The 16,423-nt window shown below is 44.8% G+C and overlaps 1 protein-coding gene across 4 annotated transcripts in view; it reads right to left on the bottom strand.

Moving 5' to 3' along the window:
- The window catches only part of LOC111977867 (signal transducer and activator of transcription 5B), a 41,114-nt gene extending 25,241 nt beyond the window's left edge, over positions 1–15,873 (bottom strand). For 2 of the 4 annotated variants that reach the window (XM_024007623.2, XM_024007625.2), the window contains exons 1-9: positions 15,359–15,872; positions 13,360–13,501; positions 12,227–12,383; positions 11,058–11,147; positions 10,670–10,850; positions 10,054–10,184; positions 8,800–8,951; positions 8,377–8,532; positions 1,494–1,673 (exon numbers count right to left, since the gene is read on the bottom strand). In XM_024007623.2, coding sequence (XP_023863391.1) covers positions 1,494–1,673; positions 8,377–8,532; positions 8,800–8,951; positions 10,054–10,184; positions 10,670–10,850; positions 11,058–11,147; positions 12,227–12,383; positions 13,360–13,487 — 1,175 coding nt within the window. In that variant the 5' untranslated portion in view covers positions 13,488–13,501; positions 15,359–15,872. Of the gene's footprint in view, positions 1–1,493; positions 1,674–8,376; positions 8,533–8,799; positions 8,952–10,053; positions 10,185–10,669; positions 10,851–11,057; positions 11,148–12,226; positions 12,384–13,359; positions 13,502–15,358 lie in introns of all 4 variants that reach the window. The other 2 variants (XM_024007626.2, XM_024007624.2) reach the window with 2 other exon arrangements.
- Positions 15,874–16,423: the final 550 nt, after the last annotated feature.

The following is a 16,423-nucleotide window of genomic DNA, read 5'->3' as shown; positions in this document are numbered from 1 at the left end:
GTTAGCGGTGGTAAAGAGACACCAGATGTTTTTGTTGGACAATTAAAAAAAGGTCAATACACTGCATTTCAAACATCCAGGAATGATTCATGAATTCAGGGCTTGTAAAATTATACCTAGAGTAAATATAATCCTTCAACCATAAGACCCACAAATAAGTTAATTTAATCAAAATAGTTTAACCTGCTTTTTTGCAATATTCACTGATCTGGCTTTCATGTCTATGAATACGCCCTTTTTGTTAAAAATCTAACCAGAACCATCCATGTACAATGCACATCCAACAATAATGACCAACTCTGGTAGCAGGCATTATAGAAAGTTAACACAGGTCTCAAACAATCTCTCAAGCACAAGCCCAGTGCCAGTGAGTAGCCAGCTAATCTTTATATTTAAAGTGTAGCCAACTTGGATCTATTTGCTTTGCTAACAAGGTAGAACAGTTGAACTGTTATGAATACACCCTCCTGTCTGTCTCCAACTGTTTGAACGATAGATAGTTCACTTTGTTTAGATGTTGAAATCAAATGGCCTACCTGGATAAGATGCAATTTCTCAGAATGAGAACGATTTGCCAATTCCTTATGCATCTATTTTATGCTCATTGCACATTTATAATACACAGACTAGACAGCTAGCACATAAGTCTGTTGCTAAAATGTTGCTCGCGGTACCGCAATACCGTGCACAACAAACTGAGCATACATTTTCCACAATCAGGTTCATTGAGTGTGAAAAACCCAGCAGCGTTGGAGTTCTTAACACACTCAAAACGGTGCACCTACTACCATACCCCGTTCAAAGGCACTTAAATATTTTGTCTTGCCCATTCACCCTCTGAATGGCACATAAATAAACGATGTCTCAAGGCTTAAAAATCCTTCTTTAACCGGTCTACACTGACTGAAGTGGTTTTTAACAGGCGACGTCCATAAAGGTATGACAGCTTTCACCTTGATTCACCTAGTCAGTGTGTACAGGAAAAAGCAGGTGTTCCTAATAATCCAACCTCCTGTGATGCAAATCGAGGTTAGTGATCGATGTTCTGATGTCCAGGTCTTTTCGGTCATAGGAAACAACGGCGGAAACATTATGTACAAAAAAATCAGTGCAAAAAAAAAAGAAAGCAGAATTGGTCAGGAGACCGTAAAACGGCAGCTATCCATTGCGGCGCGATTCTAAACAAATCACTTTAAAAAATGTAATTGGTAAATTAGTCTAGGTCGTCTAGCTAGCCAGCTATCTACACTTGAGGTAATCATGGCTGAATTATAGACCGGGCATGCAGTGCACAATTTCTTGTCACTCTCAGATATATTAACATGGCATAAGTCATGGCAAAGTGTAAAATTGCAGGAAATAAGCTTTAAAAAAACTGCWAATATTTCTCCCCACCCCCATCCGGACCTCACCAAAACTCAGACCCTGGCTATGGCCCTGTGTGTGTCTGTAAGTGTGTATGCCTGTCAGAGGGTGTGTGTGTGGCGTCTCACTTGCGGGTGCTCTCATTCTTGAGAAGGGCCTTGGCCTGCTGCTCGCTGACGATGACTGCCTTGACCTGCGGGGGGTTCATGTGCACGTTGAGCTTCCCGCCCACCAGTAGGCGCACAGTAGCCGCAAACTTAGTCTGGGTCTTCAGCACCTGGGGCGGCTGCTTCTCGATGATAAACGTACTGATAGGTGAGGGAGGGATTGAGGGAGGAGGGGGGATGAGGGATGGATGTAGCAAGGGAGGAAAGATGGTTGGGTAGAAAAAGAGAGTGAGAGAAAGTGGGTAAATACTGTATTTAAAAGATTAGAGTGCCAGCATCGGCAAAGAAGATAAAATGACATGATCTACAGATTGTAGGGGTGTAACGGTACACGCATTCATACAAAACCGTTTTGGGATCTCAGTTTGAACCTGAATGAATAAATAATAGATGTAACACACTAGGCCTATAGGCTGCCTACACTGTTGTATGCCACGAGGAAAATCGGAGCAGAATCTCTCTTCTGGCTATTCCGCTAAAACAAGTAGAGCCTATCACCCCAGTATTCCTTGCACCAGAGCAAAAAATAACTACGCCTCCCCTCTGCAATCAAGCAGCCCTTCGCAGCCGATTCTTATCGGGCCTAAGAAAATTACGAGAGCGATAGGTATGCTTATAGCCGCGGATATGTGCCCATTCTCGGTGCTTGAGAAGAATAGGGGGGTTTCAGCACCTTGTGAAAGTGCTCGTGCCACGTTACGAACTTCGCTCTCTCACACTGACTTCAGCAAACAAGCAGTACCCGCTCTATAAGCAAGCTAAAGCAGAAGTTGTCAATGAATTGGCCAACACACCAGGTGTTGTGCTAATTACAGGTGGATGGACCTCCAGGGCTTCTTAAGTGACAGCCCATCACATTACCCCGGAGGGTGAAATGAGAAGTACGTGCTACAGACATGCCCCCTTTATGAGTCACACAAGTGCATATTTCTCTCTTTGTAAGAGAACCTTATAGCATAGGCCTATGCAATGTCAGCCATGTTAACATATTGATTTCAAACCCATATTGCACTTTATTTTTGTGTTAATTTAAGAAAATACAAAGTGTTGGTTTTCCTGATTGCTCTTATCAGGCATTATATGACTCATGATGATATACTGAACAAAGATATAAAACATGTAAAGTGTTGGTCCCATGTTTCATGAGCTAAAATAAAAAGGCCCCAGAAATGTGTTTACATCCCTGTWAGTGAGCATTTCTCCTTTGCCAAGATAATCCATCCACCTGACAGGTGTGGCTTATCAATAAGCTAATTAAACAGCATGATCATCACACACATGATCATTACACAGGCCACTTTAAAAATGAGCAGTTTGTCACACAACGCCACAGACGTCTCAAGTTTAGGGAGCGTGCAATTGGCACGCTGACTGCAGGAATGTCCACCAGAGCGGTTGCCAGAGAACTGAATGTTCCTTTCTGTACCAGAGAATTTGGCTGTACGTCCAACCAGCCTCACAACACGTGTAACCATACCAGCCCAGGAACTCCACCTCCGGCTTCTTCCCCTGCGGGATCGTCTGACACCAGCCAGACACAGCTAAGGAAACTGGGTTTGCACAACCAAATCATTTCTGCACAAACAGTCAGAAACTGTCTCGGGGAAGCTCATCTCCGTGCTCGTCGTCCTCACCATGGTCTTGACCTGACWGCAGTTCGGCATCATAGCCAACTTCAATGGGCAAATGCTCAACTTCGATGGCAACTAACACACTGGAGAAGTGTGCTCTTCATGGATGAATCCATCCCGGTTTCAACTGTACCGGGCAGATGAAACATGTTGAAAGGACCTGTACACAATTCCTGATAGATGAAAATGTCCCAGTGGCCTGCATACTCAGACATGTCACCCATTGAGCATGTTTGGGATGCTCAGTAAGACAGCATGTTCCAGTTTCTGCCAATATCCAGCAACTTCGCACAGCCATTGAAGAGGAGTGGGACAACATTCCACAATCAACTCATTACGAAGGAGAAGTGCGAGGCAAATGGTGGTTACACCAGATACTAACTGGTTTTCTGATCCACGTCTAGGGTRGCACATTTTGGGGATAATTGTGAGGTGGAAACTTTCCGTGGGAATATAAGCAAATTAATATTAATACCATTTAACTGTAGATGTTTTTTGCACTGGATATATTTACCATACAGAAARATAAATATTTTACCTTATCATAAGTAGACATAATTGGAAATGATTACATCCTTCCAATAGAAATAAAAACATTTAGTTACAAACTTTACTTTAAAMTAGTTGAAGAGTCACTTCACATGGGATGATTTCTTTGAACAACAGGGAATATTGAATGACCCATCGCATCTACCAAAAAATGTTTAACATACATCTGTAAAATGATAGTCTAGAAACTAATGCTTTGGTTGTCTTCCTCTCAGGCTTCATGTCTTCTCCCTGGACCTCCTCAATGTCCAATTCTTTAACATCAGACTCTGAGGCCTAATCTTCAGTCACTTTCCTACCTTGTTGAGGATAGCTTGTTGTCAGGCGCAAAAAGACTCAAATTTGCCCGGATGGCCACCAATTTCTCTACCCTTGTATTGGTCAGCCAGTTGCGTGCTTTGGTGTGTGTTCCCAAACAAGGACCAGTTGCCCTCTGAGGCGGCTGATGTTGGTGGGATTTGGAAGATGGAGGCAACAGGGGAAAGAGCCTCAGATCCACAAAGTCCCTTCCACCAGTTGGCTCATGAGATATGTTGGCACAACTGCCATATTGCATCTCCATCCCAAAGCCCTTGCTTGGAAGCGTACTTTGCCAGACTGCCAAGAACCTTGCCCTCATCCAGGCCAAGGTGGTGAGATACGGTAGTGATGACACTATAGGCCTTGTTGATCTCTGCACCAGACAGGATGCTCTTGCCAGCATACTTGGGGTCCAACATATACGCTGCGGCGTGTATGGGCTGCAGGCAGAAGTCTWCACYCTTTTTGATGTATTTCAGAACTGCAGCTTCCTCTGCTTGGAGCAACAYTGAAGTGGGCAGGGCAGTATGGATTTCTTCTCTTACATCTGCAAGCAGTCTGAACATCAGACAGGATGGCATTGTCTCCCTCAATCTATGCAATGGCTACTGCTATAGGTTTCAGGAATATCAGGCTGCTTACCACTCTCTCCCAAAATACATCATCCAGGAGGATCCTCTTGATGCGGCTGTCCATATCGGCAGACTGTGATATGGCCATTTCTTGGAGACTCCTTCCCCTCCAGGAGACTGTCAAATATGATGACAACACCACCCCAATGAGTGTTGCTGGGCAGCTTCAATGCGGTGCTCTTATTCTTCTCACTTTGCTTGATGAGGTAGATTGCTGCTATAACTTGAAGACCCTTTACAAGAGAGCCAAGGAAATGGTTAGATTTGTGGAGTGTATCCATTGTTTTCAGTGCCATGATGTCCTTGAGGAGCAGATTCAATGCATGAGCAGCACAGCCAATGGGCGTGATGTGAGGGTAGGTGAGGGTAGGACTCCTCCAATTTWGACCAAGCAGCCTTCATGTTAGCAGCATTGTCTGTCACCAGTGCAAATACCTTCTATGGTCCAAGGTCATTGATGACTGCCTTCAGCTCATCTGCAATGTAGAGACCGGTGTGTCTGTTGTCCCTTGTGTCTGTGCTCTTGTAGAATACTGGTTGAGGGGTGGAGGTGTAGTTAATTATTCCTTGCCCACGAACATTTGACCACCCATCAGAGATGATTGCTTTCTCTATGATTTGCTTCACCTTCACTTGAACTCTGTTGAACTCCGCATCCAGCAAATGAGTAGATTAAGCATTTCTGGTTGGAGGGGTGTATGCTGGGCGAAGAACATTCAGAAATCTCTTCCAATACACATTGCCTGTGAGCAGCGGTGAACCAGTTGAATGTCTTGCTCGAGCTGTGTATGCATCTGACTACGTTCCTCCATTGAGTCAAAAAAAACTTCTGATTCCAGGAGGACCATGAGCTGTTGCCATCGATAAGGTGTCTGGTTCATCATTTTCACCTCAAATAGAAGTAGAGGGACTTTTGTCAGAGTTTGCTTGTTGTGAGCGCTGAGGGAACATTATGCACTTGGCCAGATGATTCTGCATCTTTGTTGCATTCTTCACATATGATTTGGCACAGTATTTGCAAATGTACACAACTTTCCCTTCTACATTAGTTACAGTGAAATGACTCCACCCATCAGATAGAGCCTGTGGCATTATCCTGTAAAGATTAGAAAAAAAATTGTAAAAGAAAATACATGTACAGATAAATAGTTAGATTAAACAACTCCTTTGTAAGATAAATGTTTTAAAATGAAACATGTATGGAAACAGGTGAATTAACACTCCTCAGTTAGCAGGCTCAAGCAAGATAAAACTCACATGGTAGCAAAAACTAACTAGCAGAAATTGTTAACAAGTTAGAAATTACTTTAAACACTTTGCTGTAGGCTACTATTTACTAGTTAACAAAATAATAATGTATGTCATAAAATATATTCACCCCACCCAGTATTGTAATCAAAGCATMTAGTCCTTGGCTCAGACAGTGTAGTAGTGTGGGCTCAATAGCATCTCATTATTGTGCAAGAACTTGAYAATCAGCTGTACATGTGATGGAAGAATGCACTGTGCATGCAGAGGGTTGCAATTCCATTGAATTGGGGATAGTTTAACAAAAATATGCCACAAGACCTAGAATTGCCTKATTTGTATCCCACAAAAAAAGGTTCACTGTTAACATTTTTAAGCAAAATCCCCCAAATTCCAGGGCTCAACTTCCCATGGAAAGTTTCCGACCCTTTGCAACCCTATCCACGTCCATTCCTTTTTTTAAGGTATATGTGACCAACAAATTCATACCTATATTCCCTGTCATGTGAAATCCATAGATTAGGGACAAATACATTTATTTAAATCGACTGATTTCCTTATATGGAATGTAACTCTGTAAAATCTTTGAAAATTGTTGCGTTTATATTTTTGTTCAGTATATATATATACACACACTGCTCAAAAAAATAAGGGAACACTAAAATAACACGTCCTAGATCTGAATGAATGAAATATTCTTATTAAATATCTTTTTTCTTTAACTAGTTGAATGTGCGGACAACAAAATCACACCAAAATTATCAATGGAAATCAAATTTATCAACCCATGGAGGTCTGGATTTGGAGTCACACTCAAAATTAAAGTGGAAAACCACTACAGGCTGATCCAACTTTGATGTAATGTCCTTAAAACAAGTCAAATGAGGCTCAGTAGTGTGTGTGGCCTCCACGTGCCTGTATGACCTCCTACAACGCCTGGGCATGCTCCTGATGAGGTGGCGGATGGTCTCCTGAGGGATCTCCTCCCAGACCTGGACTAAAGCATCCGCCAACTCCTGGACAGTCTGTGGTGCAACGTGGCGTTGGTGGATGGAGCGAGACATGATGTCCCAGATGTGCTCAATTGGATTCAGGTCTGGGGAACGGGCGGGCCAGTCCATAGCATCAATGCCTTCCTCTTGCAGGAACTGCTGACACACTCCAGCCACATGAGGTCTAGCATTGTCTTGCATTAGGAGGAACCCAGGGCCAACCGCACAGCATATGGTCTCACAAGGGGTCTGAGGATCTCATCTCGGTACCTAATGGCAGTCAGGCTACCTCTGGCGAGCACATGGAGGGCTTGCGGCCCCCCAAAGAAATGCCACACCATGACTGACCCACCGCCAAACCGGTCATGCTGGAGGATGTTGCAGGCAGCAGAACGTTCTCCACGGCGTCTCCAGACTCTGTCACGTCTGTCACATGTGCTCAGTGTGAACCTGCTTTCATCTGTGAAGAGCACAGGAGCCAGTGGCGAATTTGCCAATCTTGGTGTTCTCTGGCAAATGCCAAACGTCCTGCACGGTGTTGGGCTGTAAGCACAACCCCCACCCTCATGGAGTCGGTTTCTGACCGTTTGAGCAGACACATGCACATTTGTGACCTGCTGGAGGTCATTTTGCAGGGCTCTGGCAGTGCTCCTCCTTGCACAAAGGCGGAGGTAGCGGTCCTGCTGCTGGGTTGTTGCCCTCCTACGGCCTCCTCCACGTCTCCTGATGTACTGGCCTGTCTCCTAGTAGCGCTCCATGCTCTGGACACTACGCTGACAGACACAGCAAACCTTCTTGCCACAGCTCGCATTGATGTGCCATCCTGGATGAGCTGCACTACTGAGCCACTTGTGTGGGTTGTAGACTCCGTCTCATGCTACCACTAGAGTGAAAGCACCGCCAGCATTCAAAAGTGACCAAAACATCAGCCAGGAAGCATAGGAACTGAGAAGTGGTCCACCACTGCAGAACCACTCCTTTATTGGGGGTGTCTTGCTAATTGCCTATAATTTCCACCTTTTGTCTATTCCATTTGCACAACAGCATGTGAAATGTTATTGTCAATCAGTGTTGCTTCCTAAGTGGACAGTTTGAGTTACATTGTGTTGTTTAAGTGTTCCCTTTATTTTTTTGAGCAGTATATATATATATATATATATATATATAATATATATATATATAATATATATATATATATATAAATAAATAATAAATAATCTGGACCAACACTTTGTATTTTCTTAAATAAACAAAAATTAGTTCCATTAGACTGGAATTGGAGGCAAATTATTACAAATACAAAACACACAGAACTATTGGCCTATACTGCCCTGAGCATGCAGTTCTGCAACAAGTAAAGAAGCACATACACACTCACATCATGATCAGCACATTAACAAACCTGTACTCTTTGCATTATTGTGGATAACCTGAAAACAAACACACGCCCCCCCCCCCCCAGACACACACACACCACCCCACCCACCCCTACCTGGTGACGAGAGCGGAGATGATGTCGGTGATGTCAGAGTTGAGCTTGGTGAGCAGCTCCTCCATTGGGCCAGGCAGCGGTAGCTGCTGGGTCAGGTGTTCGGCCCGCCGGATCTGCTGCCGGTTCTGCCAGATCAGGTCCGCTAGCTTTTCACACCTGGAAAGGGAAACAAGAACAAGCCCCCAAGAACACACACACACACACATAAGCAGCGATGAGCACACACACAAAAACAGAACCAGAGTGAGGGACGGGAAAGCTGTTTATGTGTTCAATTTGTAAAGGAGAGTGGCGAGAGAGAGACTAAMTGGCACACCAGCGCCAGGAGCGCTAAAGCACCCCTACCCCGCAACCCAAGAGGAGCGTCGCCAGCATCGACTACAATGGACAGCTAGGAGTGTGTGTGTGTGTTGTGGGACTCACCAGGACTGCAAGACATCCAGTCCCCCCTCGGTGGGTCCCCCGTTGCCGGCCAGCTGCTGACGTCTCTTCCACTGGATCAGCTCCTCATCCAGGATCAGCGTCTGCTGCTTCCTCAGCTGGCCCAGAGTCTTCTGGTGCTTCTCCGCCAGGTCCTACACACACACAAAAGATTTTCAATGCGAATATTCTAGAATCTGCATAAAGAAAATATGTGCATGTTCCCACCAGAGGTATGTTTTTTTTGTGGATTAAAAAACAGTCAGCTCGAGATGACCAAGTGCACACAAAATGTACTTTATCGCTTAAGTTTTCATGTACCGAATAAAAATGTGATGTTCCGTCGCATTTCCAACTCTACCGATAGTTTTGTCACAAAAACTGTTGCGTTAAATAGAAAAATGTGCGTACTCTGGTCTTGGTACGTTCACTCTAGCCAACAGCTGGCAGATACAGTGTGGGTAGGCTAGTCTACATGAGATTATTATGGATAAGAGCAAGAAGAGTTTATTTGTCTAACGGCAGCCAAGCATCGATCATGTCACCAGAATAAGACCCTCAATATTTATTGGAAAGGAGCATCAAGCTCATAACCAGGCACTTCCACCACCCTGTGTAGTTCATTAGAACTGATTTTTATTTATGTTTCGTATTTTACCACCCTTATCTCCCCAATTTTGATCAATGCGTCCTCCGAAACATGACCCGCCAAACCGCACTTCGTAACAATCGCCTGCTTAACCTGGAAACCAGCCGCACCAATCTGTCGGAGGAAACACAGAGGTCAACCTGCAGGCATCTCGCCCGCCACAAGGAGTCGCTAGAGCGCGATGAGCCAAGTAAAGCCCCCCCCGGCCAAACCCTCCCTTAACCCGGACGARGCTGGGCCAAATTGTGCGCCGCCCTATGGTACTCCCGATCACYGCCGGTTGTGATACAGCCCGGGATCGAACCCAGGTCTGTAGTGACGCCTTTAGCACTGTGCAACTCGGGAGGCCCCATCAGAACTTATTTCATCTGTAGCCTAATAAATTGCATGGTTTACTAACATCTAAACCAGGTCAGCTTATTTGTAGTAACGAAATCAATACAACATCAAATTTACAAATCCGTTAATTRCCCAACTCCCTTAATTGCAATAAATGTTTATGCTTCTGGCCCCAACCTAGTAGTATTGAATGTGTTGCTTGTGTATGCACTGTATATCTGCCAGTCTGTTTCTGCAGTGTGTGTGTGTATGTATGTTCAGTAGCGTACCAGTCTGTATTTCTGCAGTGTGTTGGCCTCCCTGGTGAGCCAAGCCTCCACGGTGGCTCTCTTGGCCTGCAGGGTGGTCTCCCTCTGGGTTCGCTCTTCTGCTGGCACGGCCGACAGACTGCTCAACTGGGCTACAGAGAGGAGGGAAAGGGGGAAGGAGGAGGATTGAAGTGGGGGGGTAATGGATGAATGGAGGAAGAAGAGTAGAGGAGTGGAGAGAGGTTGAAGGAAGATGGAGTAAAGGAGAGGGAGAAGTGGAGGTGGTGGTGGCGGCATGGGTAAATACATCTAATTTCCCCGTTACAGACGCCCACCTGGAGAGCTACTATACGGTGTATGCAGGCTTTTAGTCTAARCACTAACAGGGCTGATCCACTCTAACATGATTCAGCTCATCAAGGCCCTGAGGCGCGGTCGATTAGTTGAATCTGGGTCGTATTCATTAGGCACAACATGGAAGAAAATGGAGTGAAATGGGGAGGAACTACCTGAACTTGTCCAACAAGAAATGCTTGTTTTGGTTGCGAAACGTTTTGCTACAGTGTGCCCAAGTGGGTTAATCCCTCCAGGAATGCATTGAGAAGCGCTGCTGTAATATAAGCAGTCAGCGTCTCACCCTGGATGCGTAGGTTCTCCTGGTACTGGATGATGAAATACTCCTGGTTGTGCTGCAGCTTGCGCAGCTCGTTCTCAGTCTCCTGCGTGGACACGCGCAGCTCCTCGAACGTCTGGTTGATCTGCTGGTGCCTCTGGGACAGGCTGTCCATGGTCCCGCCCCCACCGCCGCTCCCGACGGCCTGCCAATGGGGAGAGAGGCCGTGAGAGAGCCGTCCAATTGGATGACAGAGCTCCGGCAGGATGAAGTATAGTCAAGGCTGCCAGAGGCCCGTTCAACAGAGAGCGACGTCATAGAACAAAGCATTTTGTACAACTGATATGATTTGCTGTCTTGTAAAATAGGCGTCATTTCAGCTCTATAAACTCTGTGTGTGCGTAAGTCTCACGTTGGTGGCCTCCTGCACCAGCCTCTGCTCCGAGTGAAGGATGTGCTTGATGCAGCGCACCAGCTCAAGAGGACAGCGGTCATACGTGCTCTGAGGAAGGAAAGGATGCATTTGTCATACACACACACACGCGCAAGTGTACACACAGAAACAGCTGCAGACACAAACAAAAAGGCGCACACGCGCAAGATTTCAATACTCTTCCGCAGAGGATACGCTTCAGTATCCTTCGCTAAAGGAGGTAATTGAGAAGGGGAGCAAACTCCTCCCGTTCGCCTACTACCGAATTGACACCCTTCTTCGACCACTTATCGGTTTCCAGAGGAGAGGAGGACGGAGGAATCAAAGAGGACAGACTTTTGTCTAATTGTGAATCTCCCCCACACACACACACACACGAAGAAACAGCTGCACTATGACGAAGTGGACACGGCCACTGTCGTCACGACACCACCCCAGTAGCATGGGCTGCTGTTCCAATACGGAGCCCTGCACCACCAGGGGAGCGAGAACGTACTGCATACATCCTCTAACAAAGGCTAAATCAATCAGATCAATCAACTGAAATGGGTTTTGTGGGCTAACATCAGTGTTGGCGTCAGGCGTTTGTAACACTGCCACTTGACCCTCGAAGCAGTGACCATTTCTTACCACGTTGTGAAGTTAAAAGAGTGCTACAGAGAAACGCCTTTGGAATTTTTCTAATCTTCTGCTTCATTTCAAGGTGCCAAAAATTCAGTGTGAGCCAATGCCYGATTAGCCACCTCCCGCTGTAACAGTGCTGGGCCTTAATTAGGCACCAAACGGAAGAAAACCCAGACCTGCCCATTTAGAGAAGCTTGTTTTCATCTTTCATTGCCGAAATGTTGCGTCCTTTATTGAACACGAACTAGTATAGGTGTCTCTCCCATAGAGGTAGAGTGTTATAACTACAGACAGGCATTTCTATGGAACCTGCTCAATGGCGCATCAACCTAAAACAGAGATGTTAGGTTCGCTTCGATATGCTACAAGATATTTCTAGATCCGTTTTTTGGTGGGGGTGAYGGGATTAGGCATCCAGTCTTCTCTCCTGTGCTGGAGAACCAGAAGACATGTAATTCAAGCTGCGTTACACCAGAGTTCCACTACTACTTGGGGTGCACACTCTGGCCCCGTTGGTCTCTTACCTTGAGCTGGCTGGCGTAGTGTCCCAGTTTGATCTTGAGCAGGAAGCCGTCCTCCCCCACTTGGTGCTCGGCCTTCCTCTGCAGCTCCTGCACCAGGCTGTCCAGCAGACGCTTGGCCTTCAGCTCATCCTGGGGGTTCTCCAGCTCCACAGAATCCCTGGGTTTCCCGGGTCAGGGGGTCAAACAGACAACGTCAGAAGTACTAAGTTGTGGGACATGGGTTTATATGCTCATTATCCATGCCTTTATCTCCAGCTCTCTCAAAGTAACACACACAGGTTCTCTTTTTCCTGTGTAACKTGCTGTGCATTTCGCACAACATTGTTTTCTCACATGCACACGAGTACTACAGATGTAAACTAGCTCCATAGTTAATTCCAGCACATACACATTGATGTGAAAACTTAAAATGATAAATGTGCTACTGTCCCTGTCAAATAGACTAAATTCCTTAGAAACACGCACACACATGTAGCCTAAAATTCTCTCTGCGTTTCCAGGTCCCTAAGAGACCATTTAAAAAAAATGTAATAATGTAACATCAACAATCTAATGTGCATACAAGACAGACTCCTTTTCTTGTACAGTCACACACACACACCCACAGTAATGTTTAACCTTAAATTCACCACTGTTCGGAAGTGAACTAAAACTGTCAAGACCCACTCAAGACTACAGAYAACAAGTGGACGAATAAGCAAAAAAAATAACAAACAAATGCCATTGCTACCTCTCTTGTGCACACACCCGCATGCAATACATGTTTCACCCTTTTCTCAGTCAGTGCACTTTGCAACAACTGTTTTGTGGCTAAGTCAAAGCGTCATTCAGCTGAAGCTTATCCAATGTCAAATGAAAAATGATACTCTGCATGAGCAGTGCATATCATGCCCTTGTTATGCAAGGCCAATGCAAATTCAAGTCTCAAGCACAAGCAAAATACCTGTGTGTGGGACATTTAAGCACCTATTTGAGTGTGTGCATGATTTGTCCACAATTTGTATTAAAAAAAAGAAGCCTATGTTAAGACAAGCATTAGGACTGCAGCCATCAATATGATCAATAAGACTAACCTGGATAAATAAAAGAGGGGAAAAGGGATAAAAGTCATGAGAAAAGTGGTGTAAACTCACCAGAGCTGCCCCTCGATCCACTGGGCCAGGTAGTGGCGCACCTCTATGGGGAAGTGCTGTCCGTAGAGAGACTGCATCTGGTGCAGCGCATCCCCCTGCAACTGCTGGGCCTGGATCCACACCGCCATCCTCCTTCAGCCCCCTTCCCCGAGCACACAAAGACACAGGAAGGAGGTGAGCGAGGGGTAGATGCAGAGAAGTGGAGAGAAGGGATGAGAGAATGTTAGAGTTGGTAGAGGAGAGCAGAGGAGAGTGGGTGGAGGAGAGGGAGAGCAGAGGAGATAGGGTGAGTGAAGGAAAGGGGAGAGGAGGAAGGAGGGTGAGAGTGGGTAGAGAAGAAAAGATGGGACAAAGAAATGAGAGGGAGAGCAGAGGAAACAGGTGAGGAGGGAGGGAGAGTAGAGGAAAGGGTAGTGTCCCGAGATGCGTGAAGGAAAAGTAACGAGTAACGGGGAGACAGACGGGAAAAGTTAAAATTGTGTGTGTGAGGTGACAATAAAATAAATAGGCAATGTCCTATCCTGGAGAAACTCTATGCCCCGGGCTGTCACCGGCAGAATGAGAAGGGCCAGCAGCTGCCAGACTAGACTCTCAGGATGTTGTTGACCAACAACCTCATTAAATCAGGACATGCAAAACCTTACTCCAGCCAAGCCATTGCCAAAGCACTGGTTTAACAGGTGATGGGAAGTGTGCCATTGACTAAGCCTAAATCCACTCCTAACACGCCTTTCCAAATTTGGTGCCAGCACTGGGTTAGGAGTGGAATGACAACATAGCCAGTAGTCTTAGGCCAGAGTAGGCTCTAGCGATGCAGCCCAGGCTTTTGCATGGATAGAAGATACACATCTTTTTCCAGGTTTGCAGTGTCAAATGGGATATGGATGCTGCCATTCCTCGAAGTTTGCAAAACCATATTTGCATACTCAAATGTATGGTCAAGGAACACTATTCTCGGTCCAGTATGTTGCCGTACAAACTGCTGACATGAATGCAAAAGCTTGAGAGACTAGTTGGTAGTATGCATTAAGCCCAACAAGAAGCCTTCAAACCCTTTAGCAGAAAAATATTGTTCGCATGTTGTCTCATAAAAATCAAACAGCACATTCATGCACAAGCATTTCGCTACACCCGTAATAACATCTGCATGTGATCAATACAATTTTATTTTAACACGCAGCTAGCCATCAACACAAGTAATGGTTTTTGGCCAGTCTAAAAACCGTTCCATGTATAATAACTAGCTGTAAATAGCATGTATAAAACATTACTTGTATTTATAGGTAGCTGTATGAATGGCGTGTTTGCCATGTTTACAATTTATACAGTGTACTGACACTGATGTATAATATAATACGAATGTGAGAGACAGCGTTGGACATGTAGCTTCATAGCACCACATCATGGAATGTCCATTTTGCGAGCATTTGATTTCGCTTTCGGGTTTAGCCAGCTGATTGACAGTTCTACTTTTGTTGTGATAAACAGTTTAGCTAGCTATAACTACGCACAAGATAGTTTGTGATCTGGCAAACTAACTTAGTTGCCTACTGTAACTAGTGTCTTTGCTTTAACTAACTTTACTGCTAGAACCGTTAGGAAGCGCTCAAGGCAAGCGTTTCACGGTTAAGTCTACACGCGTTGTATCCGGCGCATGTGTGATATTTTTATTTGATTCGAAGCTAGGTAGCTAACTAGCTCAGTTAGCCAGCTAACTATTTAGCTAAGTGAGTATTGTTAAAGTACATAAACTAGCTAACGTTACCTAGCCTGTTTGCTAATGCAAACATGCATGTTGATAGCAGCTACTGTAGCTAACTAACGTTAGCTATCTGATTACGTTAGTTGGACGACACATATAACCAACTAGATAGTTAGTTAGGACCTTAGAAATAAAATGCAAATCGTGCATTAGGTTGCAGGCTAGCTAACGTTAGTCAAGTTAGTTTACAAATATTTCGAAATGTAAAGAAAAACATGAGTGCAATCAGTCGCTTACCTATTTCCAGACAGCAAATCTGATTTAGATCATAGGGCACAGGAAACACCAAAACTAAGCCCTTCAAACGTTTTGTGTTTAACGTTACCTAGCTAGCTAATGTTACCCAGAATGTTGCGGTTTGTCATATCGAACCATTACCGGTATCGTAATGGCCAGTTTTCAATTTGCTTGGCAAGAAAATCAACTAGCAACCAGCTGTTGCTGCTACTATATAGCTAAGTAACTAACGTTAGCATAAAACTATTGGCATGCACCACCCACTTCCGGGGAGAATGCTCGTTTTGGTTATAGCAGCGCTACCTCCGTCTTATAGCTAGGTAAAATATGCTAACGTCATTTATAAGCTAGTTAATACCAACTACAATGTAGACCCTAAATACATGGGTAAGGGTGGGGACATATTGTAATGTATATCCGCTCTAGTCAAATAAAACTGAGACAATTCTTTGTTGASTTTTCTGTTTTTATTCTTGGTCCAGCTTCGTCAGAAGCAGATCCTATAGACGCAGCTCTGGTTTCTCCTACGTGGAAATGATGAGTCGTTCGCGAATGAACTGATCTTTTTGGTGAACGTCGGGAAGCGAATCGCATCGGTGAAAGCCATTCAGTTGGCTCCCTGATTTGCACCCTGCTACTACTGCTTTTTGAGCTCAAAGCAAAGTTTTTCTGCAGATAAGTTACATAATAATTATCTACAGAGGATGAATCCTCACTACAGAAGCAATAAATAGTGGGGAGAGCGCATCAATCTGGTCCACGCGGATGTTTGCAGTGCGTAAAAAAAACGTAGTTTCGCATTTTTTTCATGGTTCTAGGTCGATTTTTAAGCATTTTGAACGAAGAGCCGTTTGGTAGCCAAATGAGCCGGCTCACTGATACGTAKTAGAATAGCCTCCAGACTCTTCACTTGACTTCGTTACAGTTCCCCCTCACATGGGGACAGTGGTCTAAACTTTAAAATACTTAAGTTAAAATACTTTAAAATTCTACTTCAGTCGTTTTTTGGGGTATCTGTACTTTACTATTTACTACATTTCTAAAGAAAATAATGCACCTTTTACC

This window comes from Salvelinus sp. IW2-2015, linkage group LG18, assembly GCF_002910315.2.
Source record: "Salvelinus sp. IW2-2015 linkage group LG18, ASM291031v2, whole genome shotgun sequence".
NCBI classification, from domain to species: domain Eukaryota; kingdom Metazoa; phylum Chordata; class Actinopteri; order Salmoniformes; family Salmonidae; genus Salvelinus; species Salvelinus sp. IW2-2015.
The sequence above is the reverse complement of the archived record's forward strand: the minus strand, read 5'-3'. Positions and strand labels throughout refer to the sequence as shown.